Source organism: Meles meles, chromosome 8 (assembly GCF_922984935.1).
Source record: "Meles meles chromosome 8, mMelMel3.1 paternal haplotype, whole genome shotgun sequence".
Lineage (NCBI taxonomy): Eukaryota > Metazoa > Chordata > Mammalia > Carnivora > Mustelidae > Meles > Meles meles.
The window spans coordinates 99,883,745-99,902,671 of NC_060073.1; the positions used below are offsets into that span (position 1 = coordinate 99,883,745).

Sequence of the window (18,927 nt, forward strand, 5' to 3'; positions counted from 1 at the left end):
CACCACAATCGATAAGTCCAGCTGCATCTGTTTAGTCATCTCTTACCAAAATGACTAGGAAGAGGAATACCCAACAGAAGAAAAATACAGAGGATGGGCCTTCTGCAACAGAGCTAATGGCTATCTACATAGACAATATGTCAGAAAAGGAATTCAGACTAACAATTATCCAGGCAATAGCTAGGTTGGAGAATGCCATGGATGACCGCACAGAATTGATTAGGGCAGAACTGAAAGCCACCAGGGATGATGTTCACAATGTTAGGGCAGAACTGAAAGCCACCAGGGATGATGTTCAAAATGCTCTCAATGAGTTCCAATCCAATCTAAATTCTCTAAAAGCTAGGGTAACTGAGACAGAAGATAGAATTAGTGATCTGGAGGACAAACAGATAGAGAGAAAGGATCAGGAGGAAGCCTGGAACAAACAGCTCAGAAGCCACGAAAACAGAATCAGGGAAATAAACGATGCCATGAAACGTTCCAACGTCAGAATTATTGGAATCCCTGAAGGGGAAGAAAAAGAAAGAAGTCTAGAAGATATAGTGGAAGAAGTTGTCTATGAAAATTTTCCGAATCTCACGAATGGAAACAATGTTCATGTACTAGAGGCAGAAAGATTTCCTCCCAAGATTTTAGATTTTCGAAAGTCCTCACGGCACCTTATCATTAGAATGGGGAATTATGTTTCAAGAGAGACCCTCTTAAAAGCAGCTAGGACAAAGAAGCTTCTTACATACAGAGGAAAGCCCATTAGAATAACGTCAGACCTTTCCACAGAGACCTGGAAAGCCAGGAAGGGCTGGCAAAATATATTCAGAGTACTAAATGAGAAGAACATGCAACCAAGAATACTCTATCCAGCAAGACTGACATTTAAAATGGATGGAGAGATAAAGAGTTTCCAAGACCGGCAAGGCTTAAAAGACTATGCAACCACCAAGCCGACACTGCAGGAAATATTAAGGGGGTGTCCTATAAAAGAGAAAAAATCCTAAGAATATCATTGAACAGAAATATCGAAACAATCTACAGACAGAAAGACTTCAAAGGCAACACGATGTTAATAAAAACCTATCTCTCAATAATCACTCTCAATGTGAATGGCCTAAATGTGCCCATAAAACAACACAGGGTTGCAGATTGGATAAAACGACAGGACCCATCCATATGTTGTCTACAAGAGACCCATTTTGAACCTAAGGATACCCCCAGACTGAAAGTGAAGGGATGGAGAAGCATCTTTCATGCCAATGGGCCTCAAAAGAAGGCCAGGGTAGCGATTCTCATATCAGATAAATTAGATTTTAAACTAAAGACTGTAGTCAGAGATACAGAAGGACACTACATAATTCTTAAAGGGACTATCCACCAAGATGATCTAACAATTGTGAATATCTATGCCCCCAATATGGGAGCACCCAATTACATAAGAAAACTATTAATCAAGATAAAGAGTCATATTGACATGAATACAATAATAGTAGGAGATCTTAATACGCCTCTCTCAGAAATAGACAGATCATCGAAGCAGAAAATTAATAAATAAGAGCATTGAATGAAACATTGGACCAGATGGACCTCATAGACATATACAGAACATTCCACCCTAAAAGAACAGAATACTCATTCTTCTCAAGTGCACATGGAACCTTCTCCAGAATAGACCACATACTGGGTCACAAAGTAGGACTCAACCGATACCAAAAGACTGACATTATTCCCTGCATATTCTCCGATCACAATGTTTGAAACTGGAGCTCAATCACAAAGAAAAGTTCAGAAGGAACTCAAACACCTGGAAGCTAAAGACCACCTTGCTTAAGAATGCTTGGATCAACCAGGAGATCAAAGATGAACTTAAACAATTCATGGAAACCAATGAGAATGCAGACACCGCGGTCCAAAACCTATGGGATACAGCAAAGGCGGTTCTAAGGGGGAAATACATAGCATCCAAACCTCCCTCAAAAACACTGAAAAATCCAGAATACACCAGCTGTCTCTACACCTTAAAGAACTGGAGAATCAACAACAAATCAAACCAACTTCACATGCAAGAAGGGAAATAATCAAGATTAGAGCAGAGATCAATGAGGTAGAAACGAGAGATACAGTAGAACGTATCAATGAAACTAGAAGCTGGTTTTTTGAAAGAATCAATAAGATCGATAAACCATTGGCCACACTAATCCAAAAGAAAAGAGAGAAAGCCCAAATTAATAAAATTATGAATGAAAAGGGAGAGATCACAACTAACACCAAGGAAATAGAAACAATCATCAGAAATTATTACCAACAGTTATATGCCAATAAGCTAAGCAACCTAGATGAAATGGATGCATTCCTGGAAAGCTACAAACTCCCAAAATTGAACCAGGAAGAAATTGACAACCTGAATAGACCTATATCTAGTAATGAGATTGAAGCAGTGATCAAAAACCTCCCAAAAAACAAGAGCCCAGGACCTGACGGATTCCCTGGGGAATTCTACCAAACTTTCAAAGAAGAAATAACACCAATTCTCCTGAAGCTGTTCCAAAAAATTGAAGCAGAAGGAAAACTTCCAGACTCTTTTTATGAAGCCAGCATTACCCTGATCCCCAAACCAGGCAAAGACCCTACCAAAAAGGAGAATTTCAGACCAATATCACTGATGAATATGGATGCAAAGATTCTCAACAAGATCCTAGCAAACAGGATCCAGCAGCACATTACAAAGATTATCCACCATAACCAGGTGGGATTCATCCCTGAGTTGCAAGGTTGGTTCAACATTCGCAAATCAATCAATGTGATTGAACAAATCAATAAGAGAAGAGAGAAGAAACACATGGTCCTCTCAATTGATGCAGAAAAAGCATTTGACAAAATCCAGCATCCGTTCCTGATGAAAACGCTTCAAAGTATAGGGATAGAGGGAACATTCCTGAACATCATAAAATCTCTCTATGAAAGACCCACAGCAAATATCATCCTAAATGGGAAAAAGCTTGCAGCCTTCCCGTTGAGATCAGGAACACGACAAGGATGCCCACTCTCACCACTCTTGTTCAACATAGTATTAGAAGTTCTAGCAACAGCAATCAGACAACAAAGAGAAATAAAAGGTATCCAAATTGGCAAGGAAGAAGTCAAACTCTCTCTCTTCGCAGATGACATGATTCTTTATATGGAAAACCCCAAAGACTCCACCCCCAAACTACTAGAACTCATACAGCAATTCAGTAACGTGGCAGGATACAAAGTCAATGTACAGAAATCAGTGGCTTTCTTATACACTAACAATGAAAATACAGAAAGGGAAATTAGAGAATCGATTCCATTTACTATAGCACCAAGAACCATAAGATACCTGGGAATAAACCTAACCAAAGAAGTAAAGGACCTGTACTCGAGGAACTACAGAACACTCATGAAAGAAATTGAAGAAGACACAAAAAGATGGAAGACTGTTCCATGCTCTTGGATTGGAAGACTAAACATTGTTAAAATGTCTATACTGCCTAGAGCAATCTATACTTTTAATGCCATTCCGATCAAAATTCCACCGATATTTTTCAAAGAGCTGGAGCAAATAATCCTAAAATTTGTATGGAGTCAGAAGAGACCCCGAATTGCTAAGGAAATGTTGAAAAACAAAAACAAAACTGGCGGCATCATGTTACCCGATTTCAAGCTTTACTACAAAGCTGTGATCACCAAGACAGCATGGTACCGGCATAAAAGCAGACATGTAGACCACTGGAACAGAGTACAGAGCCCAGATATGGACCCTCAAGTCTATGGTCAAATAATCTTCAACAAAACAGGAAAAAATATACAGTGGAAAAAAGGCAGTCTCTTCAATAAATCGTGCTGGGAAAACTGGACAGCGATATGTAGAAGAATGAAACTCGACCATTCTCTTACACCGTACACAAAGATAAACTCGAAATGGATGAAAGACCTCAACATGAGACAGGAATCTATCAGAATCCTAGAGGAGAACATAGGCAGTAACCTCTTCGATATCAGCCACAGCAACTTCTTTCAAGATATGTCTCCAAAGGCCAAGGAAACAAAAGCAAAAATGAACTTTGGGGACTTCATCAAGATCAAAAGCTTCTGCACAGCAAAGGAAACAGTCAACAAAACAAAGAGGCAACCCACGGAATGGGAGAGGATATTTGCAAATGACAGTACAGACAAAAGGTTGATATCCAGGATCTATAAAGAACTTCTCAAACTCAACACACACAAAACAGATAATCATATCAAAAATGGGCAGAAGATATGAACAGACACTTCTCCAACGAAGACATACAAATGGCTATCAGACACATGAAAAAATGTTCATCATCACTAGCCATCAGGGAGATTCAAATTAAAACAACATTGAGATACCACCTAACACCAGTTAGAATGGCCAAAATTAGCAAGAGAGGAAACAACGTGTGTTGGAGAGGATGTGGAGAAAGGGGAACCCTCTTACACTGTTGGTGGGAATGCAAGTTAGTGCAGCCACTTTGGAGAACAGTGTGGAGATTCCTGAAGAAATTAAGAATAGAGCTTCCCTATGACCCTGCAATTGACTGCTGGGTATTTACCCCAAAGATACAGATGTAGTGAAAAGAAGGGCCATTTGTACCCCAATGTTTATTGCGGCAATGGCTACGGTCGCCAAACTGTGGAAAGAACCAAGATGCCCTTCAACGGATGAATGGATAAGGAAGATGTGGTCCATATACACAATGGAGTATTATGCCTCCATCAGAAAGGACGAATACCCAACTTTTGTAGCAACATGGATGGGACTGGAAGAAATTATGCTGAGCGAAATAAGTCAAACAGAGAGAGTCAAGTATCATATGGTTTCACTTATTTGTGGAGCATAACAAATAACATGGAGGACATGGGGAGATGGAGAGGAGAGGGAGTTGAGGGAAAGTGGAAGGGGAGATGAACCATGAGAGACTATGGACTCTGAAAAACAACCAGAGGGTTATGAAGGGGCGGCGGGAGGGGGGGGGAGTGGGGGGGGTGGGAGGTTGAGGAACCAGGTGGTGGGTAATAGGGAGGGCACGTACTGCATGGAGCACTGGGTGTGATGCCAAAACAATGAACACTGTTATGCTGTAAATAAACAAAAAAAAAAAAAAAAAGAAAAAGAAAAAGAACTATCTAGTCCAAAAAAAAAAAAAAAAGAATTACCTAGTCCAAAAAAAAAAAAAAAAAGGAATTATCTAATCCAAAATGTCAATAGTGCCAAGGTTGAAAAATCTTGATATAATGAATATGAATTGGATATAGGGGAGGGATACCAACACTTAGGCTTTTTTTGTGTGTCAGGTATGTTTCTGATACTTTATATGATTTAATTCCTTTAATCCCCACAACAACCCTATGAAATTTCTCCTTTAAAACTCATTTTGCATCTGTACATAAGTATTAAATTGATATGAAAATATACATACAAGGGCCAGAGAAGTTATATCACTGTCTTCAGTCTCACAATTAAGGATTTTCAAGTCCAGATTTGACTTGTGGGCCCTCTCTCTCTCTTTTTAAGTTTTTATTTATTTAGTTATTATTTTTTCTTTTCAAAATTTTCTTTAAACTTTATTGATTTCAGGAGTAGAATTCAGTGATTCATCTCGTGCATACAACACCCTGAGCTCATCCTATCGAAGTGCCCTCCTTAATATCCATCACCCATCAAGCCCAGCTCCAACACTCCCACTCTTTTATTTTTAAGATTTTATTTATTTATTAGAGAGAGAGGGTGAGAGAGAGTATGAGAGGGGAGAAGGTCGGAGGGAGATGCAGACTCCCTGCTGAGCAGGGAGCCTGATGCGGGACTCGATCCCAAGACTCCAGGATCATGACCTGAGCCATAGGCAGTCGCTTAACCAACTGAGCCACCCAGGCATCTGTAACACTCCCACTCCTTAACCACTTTGCTAAAACATCTTTTTATAGACATGAAATCCACAAGCATGGACAGTGCTAAAGCTATGATTTAATGTTTTACTAACGCCCCAGAGACTTCAGGTAAGTGCTAGAAATGGCAAGTGACTTCCCTCTTAGAACTGTGCATAGACTCCAGGGGGTGTGGAAAGAAGAGACAAAGGGAGACACTCATTCCTCTGCACTGGGGATTAGGAATTCCTATTGTGAAATTATAAACTTAGCAAAACATTGAGTCTCAAAGGATCCAGTGTTGGGTCTGTGACACAGGATATGAATATGGGTTCAATAATTTCTACCCTCAGTGGACTCATTTAACTTGGCAGGAAATAATGAGGGAGAGAATAATTTTCTGTGCTAGGAATCAATTTTCTCGGAACTACAGGTCATGGAATAGATTCCCGTTGGAGTCACCTGATTGTTTTGGAGCTCATATAAGGTTGTTTTCCTCCTTGCAAGTGAAGAGGACTTCTGGGCAAATTCTCAAGTACAGATCATGGTCTGTTCTCCAGAATACCTCTTTTAGCATGTCAAAGACAGAGGGCTCTGCTGATGTATATTGTCTCCTCTCTTGACAGAAACTTTGACACCCCAGGACTGTAGAGTAGAAGTGGCTTTAAGGTCTAGCAGAGTGAGGCCTCCAGGAAAAGGAAAATGAGGGTAACACCACCAATTTATTAATTTATTATTCTTGTCATTTGTAATCCTGAATGGAAACTGGGGAGAAGGGAGGAAATGACATGCAGAGACATTGGGGGTCTTGAGATCAGTATTCTTTCTGCATAAACTGCATGAGTGGGAATAAAGGAGAAAATGAGGAATCATTAGGAATAATCAGAGGAAGTCTTGCTTCTTGGATTCCTTGCATGACAACCCTGTACTTGTAAACCAGCAGATCCATCTCTCCCTCTGGAGACAAAGAGTGAGGGTCCATTGTTAATGCTACCTTCTACCTGTGTTCCTGCAGATCATACCTTTGAAGTGAATGGCTGTGGAAAATGACTCCTCTGTGACTGAGTTTATCCTTCTGGGATTAACAGACCAACCCGAACTCCAGCTACCTCTATTTTTTCTGTTTTTGGTGAACTATGTGGTCACTGTGGTGGGAAATTTGAGCTTAATTAATTTAATTTACCTGAATTCTCACCTTCACACCCCCATGTACTTTTTCCTCTTTAATCTGTCCTTTATTGACCTCTGTTATTCATTTGTCTTCACCCCCAAAATGCTGATAAGCTTTATTTTAGAGAAGAACATCATCTCCTTTAGAGAATGCATGACTCAGCTATTTTTCTTCTGCTTTTTTATCAACTCTGAGTGCTATGTATTGACAGCCATGGCTTATGATCGCTATGTGGCCATCTGTAAACCCCTGATGTACACAGTTACCATGTCTCCTCAGGTCTGTTCTCTGCTGATGTCTGGTTCATATGTGATGGGGTTTGCTGGTGCCATGGTCCACACAGGGTGCATGGTTAGGCTGATCTTTTGTGATTCCAATGTCATCAACCATTACATGTGTGACATCTTCCCCCTCCTCCAGCTCTCCTGCAGCAGCACCTATGCCAGTGAGCTTGTGATTTCTGTTATTGTGGGCACAGTTGTCATTATATCTAGTCTCATTATCTGTATTTCTTATACTTTGATTCTTTCCAATATCATTCACATCTCTGCATCTCAGAGTTTGTCCAAAGCTTTTAGCACCTGTGGCTCCCACCTAGTAACTGTTGGTCTGTTCTATGGGTTTGGGTTGCTCACTCATGTCAAACCGTCATCTGCTGGGTCTGTGGGCCAATGGAAATTTTTCTCAGTGTTTTACACCAATGTGGTGCCCATGCTCAACCCTTTCATTTATAGTCTCAGGAACAAAGATATCAAACTTGCTCTGAGGAAAACCCTGAAGAGAATTTCAAACTGAGCAGAACCTCTATCTCTCCTTTGCTGTGTCTTTTTCTCCACTTTCTGCTCTTCCTTATACTCCTTTTCCTATTCTTTTTCCTTTTCCTTACCTTTCTAAAGTCTTTCTGGCAGGATTTTTACTTTAATTTCTTTTTTCTCTTCTTACTTGATGTTAACATGTAGGCCTATTCTTGGACATGAGGGTCATCCTTGGTTCCAAGATGAACCCAAACTGATCTTTATTCCCCATATGAGTTGAAGACACTAAGATAACCTCCCCTATCTAAGGAGAGTATACCTATTATTTTTTCTCTTGTCTCTCCCATCCAAGGTAAGCCATCTAGTACCATGCTGTCTTACTAGTTCATTTCCTTTTTTTTTCTTTTTTTGCCTTCTCTGAAACAATTACACAGAGCACTTTCCTGTTTTGAGGGTTTTATTAATTATAATTGCATTAAAACAGAGAAGGTATGATAAAAATTGTGGACACAGTATAATGGTAAAAAAAAAAAACCTGCAGAAAATTTTAGGGTTCTTTTAATAATGGTTCTTGATCTTGATTTTTAGTTCCATATAGGTAAAAGAAGTGAATACTCTGTTAAACCTAGCTTCTTTCTTTTATTCTTGAGGATGCTTGGGAATGAATGAGCCACTCTATTCTGCTCACCTTCTTCAATCCCCACTAATAACGAATGCCACTCAGGAGTGGTCAACTGATATTTTGTCATAAATAGAATTGAAATTGCTACCACTTGTCTATGTACCCATGGATTGTGATTGTGATTAAAAATCACACAATAAGGGCTCCTGGGTGGCTCAGTGGGTTACGCCTCTGCCTCCGACTTGGGTCATGATCTCAGGGTCCTGGGATCAAGTCCCGCATCGGGCTCTCTGCTCAGCAGGGAGCCTGCTTCCTCCTCTCTCTCTGCCTGCCTCTCTGCCTACTTATGATCTCTGTCTGTCAAATAAATAAAAAATCTTAAAAAAAAATCACACAATAATATTATTGACTACAGAATAGAGTGTCATGAGCAATGTCAAGATTCTTTGTCTGTGTTAACAGGGATTCCCTTTGACAAAGGAAGATCTGTACCTGCTTTCAAAAGACAAACAAAAATATATGGCAAAAACCTTGTCCTGTTGGGGTGTATTCTTTCACTATATAATTTGACTCCTTCCTTTGGTCAAATAAATTCTGCGGCCCATACATGTGCCACATTCTTTACAAATTATATTAAAAGATAAGTCTCTTTAACCTGTTCTTTGGAGGAGGAAATAATTATTCAACTTGCTCAAGATCACCCAGCCAATGATGCAGAACCCAATATTTTAAGATATGTTCATCTCACGAAGAAATGGAAGAGATGAAAGGAGAATTGTGAATGAATAAGAGAACTTCTGGAGAGTTTTGCCAGAACAAGTTTGAAAATGGTAATTTCCTGGAAATAACATCTTCAGCCAAGATGCCTATCCAAAAGAGATTATCTACAGGCTTTGATGCCCAACTAGAAAAATGCACCTGTCCCTGGAGAAGTTTGATCTTAAAGTAGGGGTAAGCAGGGTGAGTTACCAAGAGATGTTTCCTCACAATCCTTTTTTTTTTTTTTTTTTTTAATTGTGATCATTTCCTGGAATAGTATGGCTTAGGAGTTTGGGAAATGTCACACTTTTCAGAATATTATGTATACTTTAACAAGCTTGTTAGATAATTTGCTATCAATTGGAAAAAAGCAATGAAAAAGAGTTCTTTATAATTAATACAATAGTAAACAGAGCTCTACAAAATTTTATTTTGTGTATTACACAGAGAATAAAATGTCTATTTTTAATTGATAAAAGGATATCACAGGGCAAGTTTTTCAGAATGGACCAACTATATCAGCTAACTTTATTACACGGCTATATCTTACATTTTTTTAAATTAACATATACTGTATTATTTGCTTCAGGGGTACAGGTCTGTGAATCATAAGTCTTACACAGTTCACAAAGCTCACCATAGCACATAGCCTCCCCAATGTCCATAGCCCAGCCACCCTATCCCTCCCCCCAACCCCCAAACAACCCTGTTTGTTTCTTGAGATTAAGAGTCTCTTATGGCTAGAGATCACAAGTAGGCAGAGCAGCAGGTAGAGAGAGAAGGGGAAGCAGGCTCCCTGCCCAGCAGAGATCCAGATGTGGGACTCGATCCTGGGACCCTGAGATCACGACCAGAGCCAAAGGTAGAGGCATAACCCACTGAGCCACCCAGGCGCCCTAAGAGTCTCTTATGGCTTGTCTTCCTCCCTGGTCCCATCTTGTTTCATTTTTAACCTACCTGCCCTGCCTTTCAAATTTCTCATATCAGAGAGATCATATGATAATTGTATTTTTGGATTGTATCTTACATTTTTAATGTGAATCTGTGTTAAAATCCTTGTCCACAATCCGGGAAATTGAGCTATTGATTGGACATTTGAAAGTATTAAGACATTATGATTTTAATTTAGGTGCAAAGCAATTTAATTATTATAATTTTAATAAATACTTAAATCTTTTGTAAATGCATACTAAAATATGATATCTGGAATTTTCTTCTAAATAACCCAGTTGGGGAGGGGGTTGAGTAATGATGGTAGAGGTAAACAGGATTAACCATGAAATGATAGTTTTTGAAACCTGGTGAAGGGGTCTGGATAGTAAATTATAACATGCTCTCAACTCTTGATTATGTAGGACATTTTTCATATAGTTTAAAACTTTTAAAAAATGTCAAAACTCAGAAATGAAGATATAGATATTATAACCACTTCTGTTGAAATAAGAAAGATTATAAGGGAGTACTATGAACAGTTATATGCCAAAAATTTAGATAACATAGAGAAATGCATAAATTCCTGGAGATTCAAAGCCTACCATGACTAAATCATGAAGAAATAGAAAATTTGAATAGCTTATGACTAGTAAGGACATTGAATCAATAACTAAAAATCTACCAGTAAAGAAAAGTCCTTGACCTCATGACTTCACTTGTCAATTCTACCTAACATTTAAGGAATAACTAACATCAGTCTTTCTCAAGCTTTTTCATAAATGTGAAAATATGGTACAGTTCATAACTCAGTCTTTGAGGGCATCATTACCCCAATACCAAAGGCAGACAGAGACACTACAAGAGTTGACATCTGTAGACCAATACCCTTAATGAATATTAATGCAAACGTCCTCAACAAAATATAGCATATGAAATACAGCAGCATATTTAATGGATTATAAAAAGTGAGATTATTACTGGAATGCAAGGGTAGTTCAACATATGAAACCAATTGAAGTAACATACCACATAAATAAAATGAAGGAAATACGCACACACACAATCATGCCAATTGATTAAGAAAAGATTAAATTCAACATCCTTTCATGATAAAAATTTTCAACAGGTAAGACTAGAAGGAAATACCTTAACAGAATAAAACCTGTGCTTGAAATCTGGGAGCTCTTTCTCAAAGTTCAGGGTCAGGGGAAGGACCCTCACTCTCACAGCCTCTATTCAACACAGCCCTAGAATTTCTAGTCAGGACATTAGGCAAGAATTAGAAATAAATAAATTTCTAACTTGGAAAGGAAGAAGAAAAAAAATACCTCACTTCTCAAAGGTTAGGATCTTACGTGTAGAATATTCTAAAGAGTCAACAAAAATTAAAAGCACAAAAGAACTTAGAAAAGTAACAGGATACAAAGTCAACACACAAAGATCAGATGCCTTTATATACACTAAAAACAAACAATCCTTAAGGGAAATTAAGGATTTATAATTAAGTTCCATTTATAGCAACATCAAATAGAATAAAATACTTAACCAAGGAGATAAAAGACTTGTAAAATGAAAATGAAAAAACATTGCTGAAAGAAAATATACAGAAGACATAAATAAATGGAAGCATACTCTATGATCATGGATTGAAAGACTTAACTATTGTTAAGATGTTGATACTACCCAGAGTGATCTACAGATTCAATACGTTCCAAATCAAAATTCCAATGATATCTTTTTTGCAGAAATAGAATAACCCATCCTAAAATTCATATAGATCATGGATTGGAAGACTTAACTATTGTTAAGATGTTGATACTACCCAGAGTGATCTACAGATTCAATACATCCAAATCAAAATTCCAATGATTTCTTTTTTGCAGAAAGAGAATAACCCATCCTAAAATTCATATGGAAAGTCAAGGACCCTGAACAGCCAAAAACAATCTTAAAAAGGAGCAAAACAGGAAGACTCATATTTCCTGGTTGTAAAACTTATAAAATCTGCATTAATCAAAGGAGTGTAGTATTGCACAAAGATAAACAGAGAGACCAATGGAAAACATAAGAAAACCACAATTAGTATTTACCCCAAAGATACAGATGTCGTGAAAAGAAGGGCTATCTGTACCCTAATGTTTATAGCATCAATGGCCACGGTCGCCAAACTTTGGAAAGAACCAAGATGCCCTTCAGCAGACGAATGGATAAGGATGATGTGGTCTTTATACACTATGGAGTATTATGCTTCCCTCAGAAAGGATGAATACCCAACTTTTGTAGCATCATGGACGGGACTGGAAGAGATTATGCTGAGTGAAACAAGTCAAGCAAAGAGAGTATTTGTGGAAATAACTAATAACATGGAGGACATAGGGAGATGGAGAGGAGAAGGGAGTTGAGGGAAATTGGAAGGGGAGATGAACCCTGAGAGACTATGGACTCTGAATAACAACCTGAGGGTTTTGAAGGGGCCAGGGGTGGGACGTTGGGGAACAGGTGGTGGGTAATAGGGAGGGCATGTATTGCATGGAGCACTGGGTGTGGTGCAAAAACAATGAATACTGTTATGCTGAAAAGAAACAAAAAATAATTAAAAATAATAAAAATAAAAAAAAAGAAAACCACAATTAATTCTTGCATAAGATGGAAGATTTTTTTTGGATATGACACCATAACAAAGGCAACAGAAGCAAAGATTCAGATAAGTGGGATAATGTCCAATAAAAATCTTCTTCAGAGCAAAAGAAAAAATCAACAAAATGAAAGGACAACCTATGGAATAGGAGGAAATACTTGTAAACCATATATCTGTTAAAAAGTTATATCCAAAATAAGCAAGGAACACCTAAAACTCAGTAATAATAACAACACAAAAGAAATGACTCTATGAAAAAGTGGGCAAAGGACCAGAATACACATTTCTCCAAACAAAGCACCTATGCGGCCAACAAGTATGTGAAAAGATGCTCAATACCACGAATCACCAGGGATATGCAGATGCAAACAACAGGGAGATACCACCGCATGTCTGATAGAATGGCTATTATCAAAAAGGTAATAGATAACAGGCATTGGTGAGTTTTCAGAAAAAAAGAAATCCTTGCACAGTGTTGGTCAAACTGTACAAGTTTCCTTTGTGTAAGAAGAATAAGTTCTGGAGATTTAATGTACACCAATGTCACTACAGTTAACAATACTTTATTGCATACTTTAAATTTGCTAAGAGAGCAGATCTGAAATATTCACACTATAAAATAAAGGGTGAGCTTGGTGAAGGGTATTGAGGAGGGCCTGGATTGCACAGAACACTGGGTGCTATATGCAAACAATGGATCATGAAACCCTACATCAAAAACTAATGATGTGGGTACCTGGGTGGCTTAGTTGTAAAGCGTCTGCCTTCGGCTTAGGTCGTGATCCCAGAGTCCTGGGATCGAGGCCACATTGTGCTCCCTGCTCCTCAAGAGGCCTGCTTCTCCCTCTCCCACTCTTCCTGCCTCAGTTCTCTCCCTCTCTGTGTCTCTTTCTGTCAAATAAATAAATAAAAAATTTCTTAAAAAACAAAACAAAACTAATGATGTACTGTATGGTGACTAATATAACAATATAATATAATAATATAATATAATATTAATTTATTATTAATATTATACTCATATTTAATATTTAATAATATAATATTAAGTATTATATTAAATATTAAAATAATATAATAAGAAAAAAGAGAAAAATAAAGGTAACTATGTAAGGTGATAGATACTTTAACTTGATTGTGATGATTATTTGACAATGTTTACAAATATAAAAATCAAGTCACGTATCTTAAATATATAAAATTATGGGGCGCCTGGATGGCTCAGTCAGTTAAGCAGCTGCCTTCAGCTCAGGTCATGATCTCAATCTCCTGAGATCAGGCCCTGAGTCTGGCTCTGTGCTCAGTGGGGAGTCTGCTTCTCTCTCTCATTCTACTGCTCCCCTCCTTGTGCTTTCTTTCTCACGCTCTCTCTCTGTCAAATAAATAAATAAAATCTTTATATATATATATGCATATACATGTGCATATATGTATTATTATTTTTACAGTATTTTTATTTAAAAATTTTATTTATTTATTTGACAGAGGGAGACACAGCGAGAGAGAGGGAACACAACCAGAGGGAGTAAGAGAAGGAGAAGCAGCCTTCCTGCCTACCAGGGAGCCCAATACGTGCATACACACACACACACACACACACACACACACACTATTAGTTTAAAATTACACCCTGTAAAGATGAAAAAGAAAAAAAAAACTTTGACTCAATTTCTTTTTTTAGTTATACTGAGATCGAATGACAAAATTTCCGTTGCCCCAGATAATGGAGATTGACTGAAACCTCTTGAACTAGGGAATGACAAATCTGAGCTTTCAGAGCTCATTCTAGCAGCAGTTTAGATGGTAAAAAAAAAAAAAAAAAGGAGCCACTATAGTTCATTAGTAGAGTTAAAACCTAAAAACTTCCTGAATTTGTGTGGTGGTTGAGGAAAGGGGTGGAGGTCATTGTGGTTGTAGACTCTATTGCTTAGCATGTGGGATATGTGGAAATATTCCGAAGGTTTGCAACCAGAGAACCACATCATTTTCAAAAATATTTATGGACCTCCTAGTATGTACGTTATGTACACTTAAGAAATAAATTAGATAAAATGATCCTTATTTTTATAGAACTTACAATTTATTGGAGCACAGAGCAATTAAAGGGGAAAATGTCCAGTGAATGGGATCTCTTCAAATTTATGAGAACCTGTATAAAGACAGCTAACCTTAGTTGACTGTTTATCATGGGACAGGCACTGTTCTAGCCATTTTACTTACCACCATTATAACAATCAAATGAAAGTGGTACTATTTTTACCATTCCTATTTTACAATGATAAATCAGAGGAAAAAATAAATTAAGTAATTTGCCTGGGTTTTATAAGTAATAGTGAAGGTAGGATTCATACACACACTCTCTAACTCCGTAGCTCCTATTATTGTGTGTGTGTGTGATGAGAAGAAATAGATGACCTCTTACTGAAATATTACATAAAACCCAGGAGAATGGTCTGGTACACATTTCCAATAGATGTTTAGGAGTAAAAACTTTAGAAGGAATATATGACATGGCACATTATTTTAGAGATATCTCAGGAAAGAGACAATTGATGTAGATGCACCCTTTTGAAAAAGGAGTTTCCTTCAGATAAAGTAATAAAGAATCCTGGAGGCAGAATCCTTGCAGAAAAATTTCCATTTAGTGTATGGGAAGAAAGAGGGAAATAAACAATATAGTAGAATTCCATCCAGAGATGAAGATGACAGGGAGATGGGAGTTCATTTTTGGCCCCATCTTGGGAAATGGACAATCCCTAGAGTGATGAAAAACCTTGAGTAAATTTGGAGTCCTTAAAGAACTAAAGACAGATGCATGGTCTAGGGTGTAAATACAATCCTCTTATTTCCTTTTCCACAACGAATCTAATCCCAAGGGGGAAGAGACTAAGCTGGCTTCTGCTCTGTTTATAACCAGGTACATTGAATCATTAAACTCACATTCAGTTATCTGTATCTTATCAAGTGGCGAATGAGATAAAGACTATTTTCCTCTGCTTCTTGAGAGAACTCAAAGTCATAATCAGAAAATATGACCTGCAGTTTGGAAAGGTTTCTGGGGGCATACCTGAAATTAAGTGTATGTAACATCCTTTTAGAACAAAGGGACCAAAACCTCAGAACCTGAAATTGCCCTTCCAGGACAACAGGGGTAAAGACAATGATAAGGGAGTACTGAGATATTGTGATCTAAGGAGGGTGAGTTCTTGAATTTCATTTATGAATGTCCCTCTTGTTATGAGATGGAAATCTGGAGATCAATATTATGTAACTTTCTTTTTAGTTTTTTGCACTTCTGAGATTCAAGTGTGGAGGAATTTGATCAAGGGGAAATCAGGGGATGTTAAGAGAGTTCAGGGGTGCAGGGGTACAATATCTCTGTCAGTAAGTTCCCTTTCCGTGGATGGAACTCTCACTCTTTTGGATTTATGGCTTTTATTCTGGGACATGGAACCTGTCCTAGAGTCTAGTTCCTTAATTTTGGGTGGGAAACAATGTTCTTAGTCCCTACCCCCCAAGTCTAATGTGCATTAGAGAACAGTAGCAGGATAGAGGATCTTTGCCTGCATTTTTACTTGATGGGAGGCTGAAGTGAAGGAAGAGATGGTGAGTCTAGAGAAGGACAATTGTGTCTTGGTCTATCCCATGTCTTCCTTCTCCTTTCATTTTTCCAGTGATCATGTTTGTCTATGGTAGGACTAGACTTCCCTTCCTAGGCTAAATTGTGTCGTATTGGTTCTGTTTAGCTTATAAACCTCTAAAGAAGGGGAGAGTTAGTGTTTCCCAGTATCATGATAGAGGTAAAGGCAGATTTTCTGGGTCCAGATTTGGTTAATCTCAGCCCTCAGATATTCCCAGTATATATTCCCTTTTGTAGGTCAAAATACTGTGGGAAGAGCTGGCTTTTTCTCTAATGTAATCCTGTTTCTCTATACTCACAGATCCCCTTGGAGAAGAATGGCTCCTACAAACTCCTCCTCTTTTGTGACTGAATTCATCCTGGTGGGGTTAACAGACGTACGAGATCTCTGGCCCCCCGTTTGGCTTGTTTCTACTCATGTATGTGGTCACTGTGTTGGGAAATTTGGGCTTGGTAAATCTAATCATGCTGAATTCACACCTCCACACCCCCATGTACTTTTTCCTCTTCAATTTGTCCTTCATAGACCTCTGTTATTCTTCTGTGTTTACACCCAAAATGCTGATTAACTTCACATCGAAGAGGAATATTATCTTCTACAGGGGATGCATGACCCAGTTTTACTTTTTCTGTTTCTTTGCTATTTCTGAAGCTTACGTGCTGACATCAATGGCCTATGATCGCTATGTGGCCATCTGTAACCCACTCTTATGTAATGTTGCCATGTCCCCCAAAGTGTGTTCCAGCCTTATGCTTGGTTCATATTTGATGGCATTTTCAGGTGCCAGGGCTCACATAGGATGCGTGCTGAGACTGACCTTCTGTGATGCAAACACCATCAACCATTTTTTGTGTGACATCCTCCCTCTGTTCCAGCTCTCCTGCACCAACACCTATGTCAATGAGCTGGTGATTTTCATTGTGGTGGACATCAATGTGATTGTGCCCAGTGTCACCATCTTTGTCTCTTATGGTTTCATCCTGTCCAGCATCCTGCGCATCAGCTCCACTGAGGGCAGGTCCAAAGCCTTCAGCACGTGCAGCTCCCACATAATTGCTGTTTCTATTTTGAATCTGGCTCATTTGTGTATCTTAAGCCATCTTCTGTTGGGTCGATGGGTAAGGGAAAACTCTCTTCTCTCTTTTATACCAATGTGGTTCCCTTGATAAACCCCTTCATTTATAGCTTGAGAAACAAAGACATTAAACTTGCTCTGAGAAAAACCCAGAGTAGGAGAATGTTTTGATCAGAATCACTGCATGTGGGTATAGTTACAGGACTGGTATATTCGATTTCTTTTGTCAGAATAGTTTAGGTGGGAGTGTTCATATCCTGTATCTTTGTTACCACCATTATGGAAATTTTATTTTTCTGTCAGTTTGTTTCTAATATTTTTTGGTGGATAGAGTGACAAGTAGGGCTCCACAATTCCCTCCTCTACTTCAGAGATTCTGGGATGGAAACTGTGTAGAGGTGTGGAAATTCTCAGTGTGTTAGGGCATGTACTCCCCACCAGCTGAGAGCCTCTTTCTTCTTGTTCTGACTAGGTCTTTTGGTCCAGTAGACTCTATTCCTTGAGAGCCATATAGCCCATAAATTTCACCAACATGTTGCTGTAGCCAAATTCATTACCATACTAGAATATGAACTTCACTAAGTGGTCATTGAAGACAACCCCAGCCCCAGCATCAAAGGTGGAAGATTTGGTGTCATTTTTAACGTTGCAAGTGACTATCTGATCCTCAGTGAAGCCCAGGAAGCTCTTGAGGGGGTCCTCTGATGCCTGCTTCACTGGCTTCTTGATGTCGTAGTAGTTGACAGCTTTTTCCAGGCAGCAGCTCAGATCCATTACTGACACTTTCGGGGTGGGGACATGGAAGGCCAATGCCACTGAGCTTCCTATTCAGCCCAAGGATGAAGATGCTGATCTTCTTGGCTCCAGCTTCATGTAAGGCACAGACTTTTGCATTGGACTCCACAGCATACTCAGCAGCAGCATCACCCCATTTGATGTAGGTGGGATCTTGCTCCTGGAAGATGAAGGTGGGCTTTGCATTGATGACAAGTTACATATTCTCTGCCTTGACAGTGCCTTTGAGTTTGCCATGGATGGAATCATACTGGAACATGTAGGTCATGTAGTTGAGGTCAATGAAGGTGTCCTTGACAGCAACAGCATCCACTTTGTTACAGTTAAAAGCAGCCTTGGTGACCAGGTGCCCAATATCACCAAATATACTTACTCCAACCTTTACCATCTTGTCTTTGGGATTGCGCTGTCACTGCACCAGAAGATGTGGCTGTGTGTCATACAGGGAGGAGCAGAGAGCCCAGTTTGTTTCCAATTTCTTGATAGAAGATCTTCCTTCCTCATCATTTTCACAATGTCTTCTCCTTTTTACCTCTTTAACCATTTACAAATAACATTAATGAATAAATTTATTTGTGATTTTTACATTGTCATTATGGAATTTGATTTTTCCTCTTGGAAAGGATAAACAGTTCTG

The 18,927-nt window shown here is 38.6% G+C and overlaps 1 protein-coding gene and 1 pseudogene across 1 annotated transcript; both read left to right on the plus strand.

Annotated features, from left to right (window-relative positions):
• The first annotated feature begins 6,910 nt into the window (after window positions 1-6,910).
• LOC123949504 (olfactory receptor 143-like) lies at window positions 6,911-7,867 on the plus strand. The gene has a single exon (XM_046017018.1). The coding sequence runs from the start codon at window positions 6,935-6,937 to the stop codon at window positions 7,865-7,867; it is 933 nt and encodes a 310-aa protein (XP_045872974.1). The 5' UTR covers window positions 6,911-6,934.
• An 8,869-nt stretch (window positions 7,868-16,736) lies between these two features.
• On the plus strand, window positions 16,737-17,666 carry LOC123949114 (annotated as a pseudogene).
• The last annotated feature ends 1,261 nt before the right edge of the window (window positions 17,667-18,927 follow it).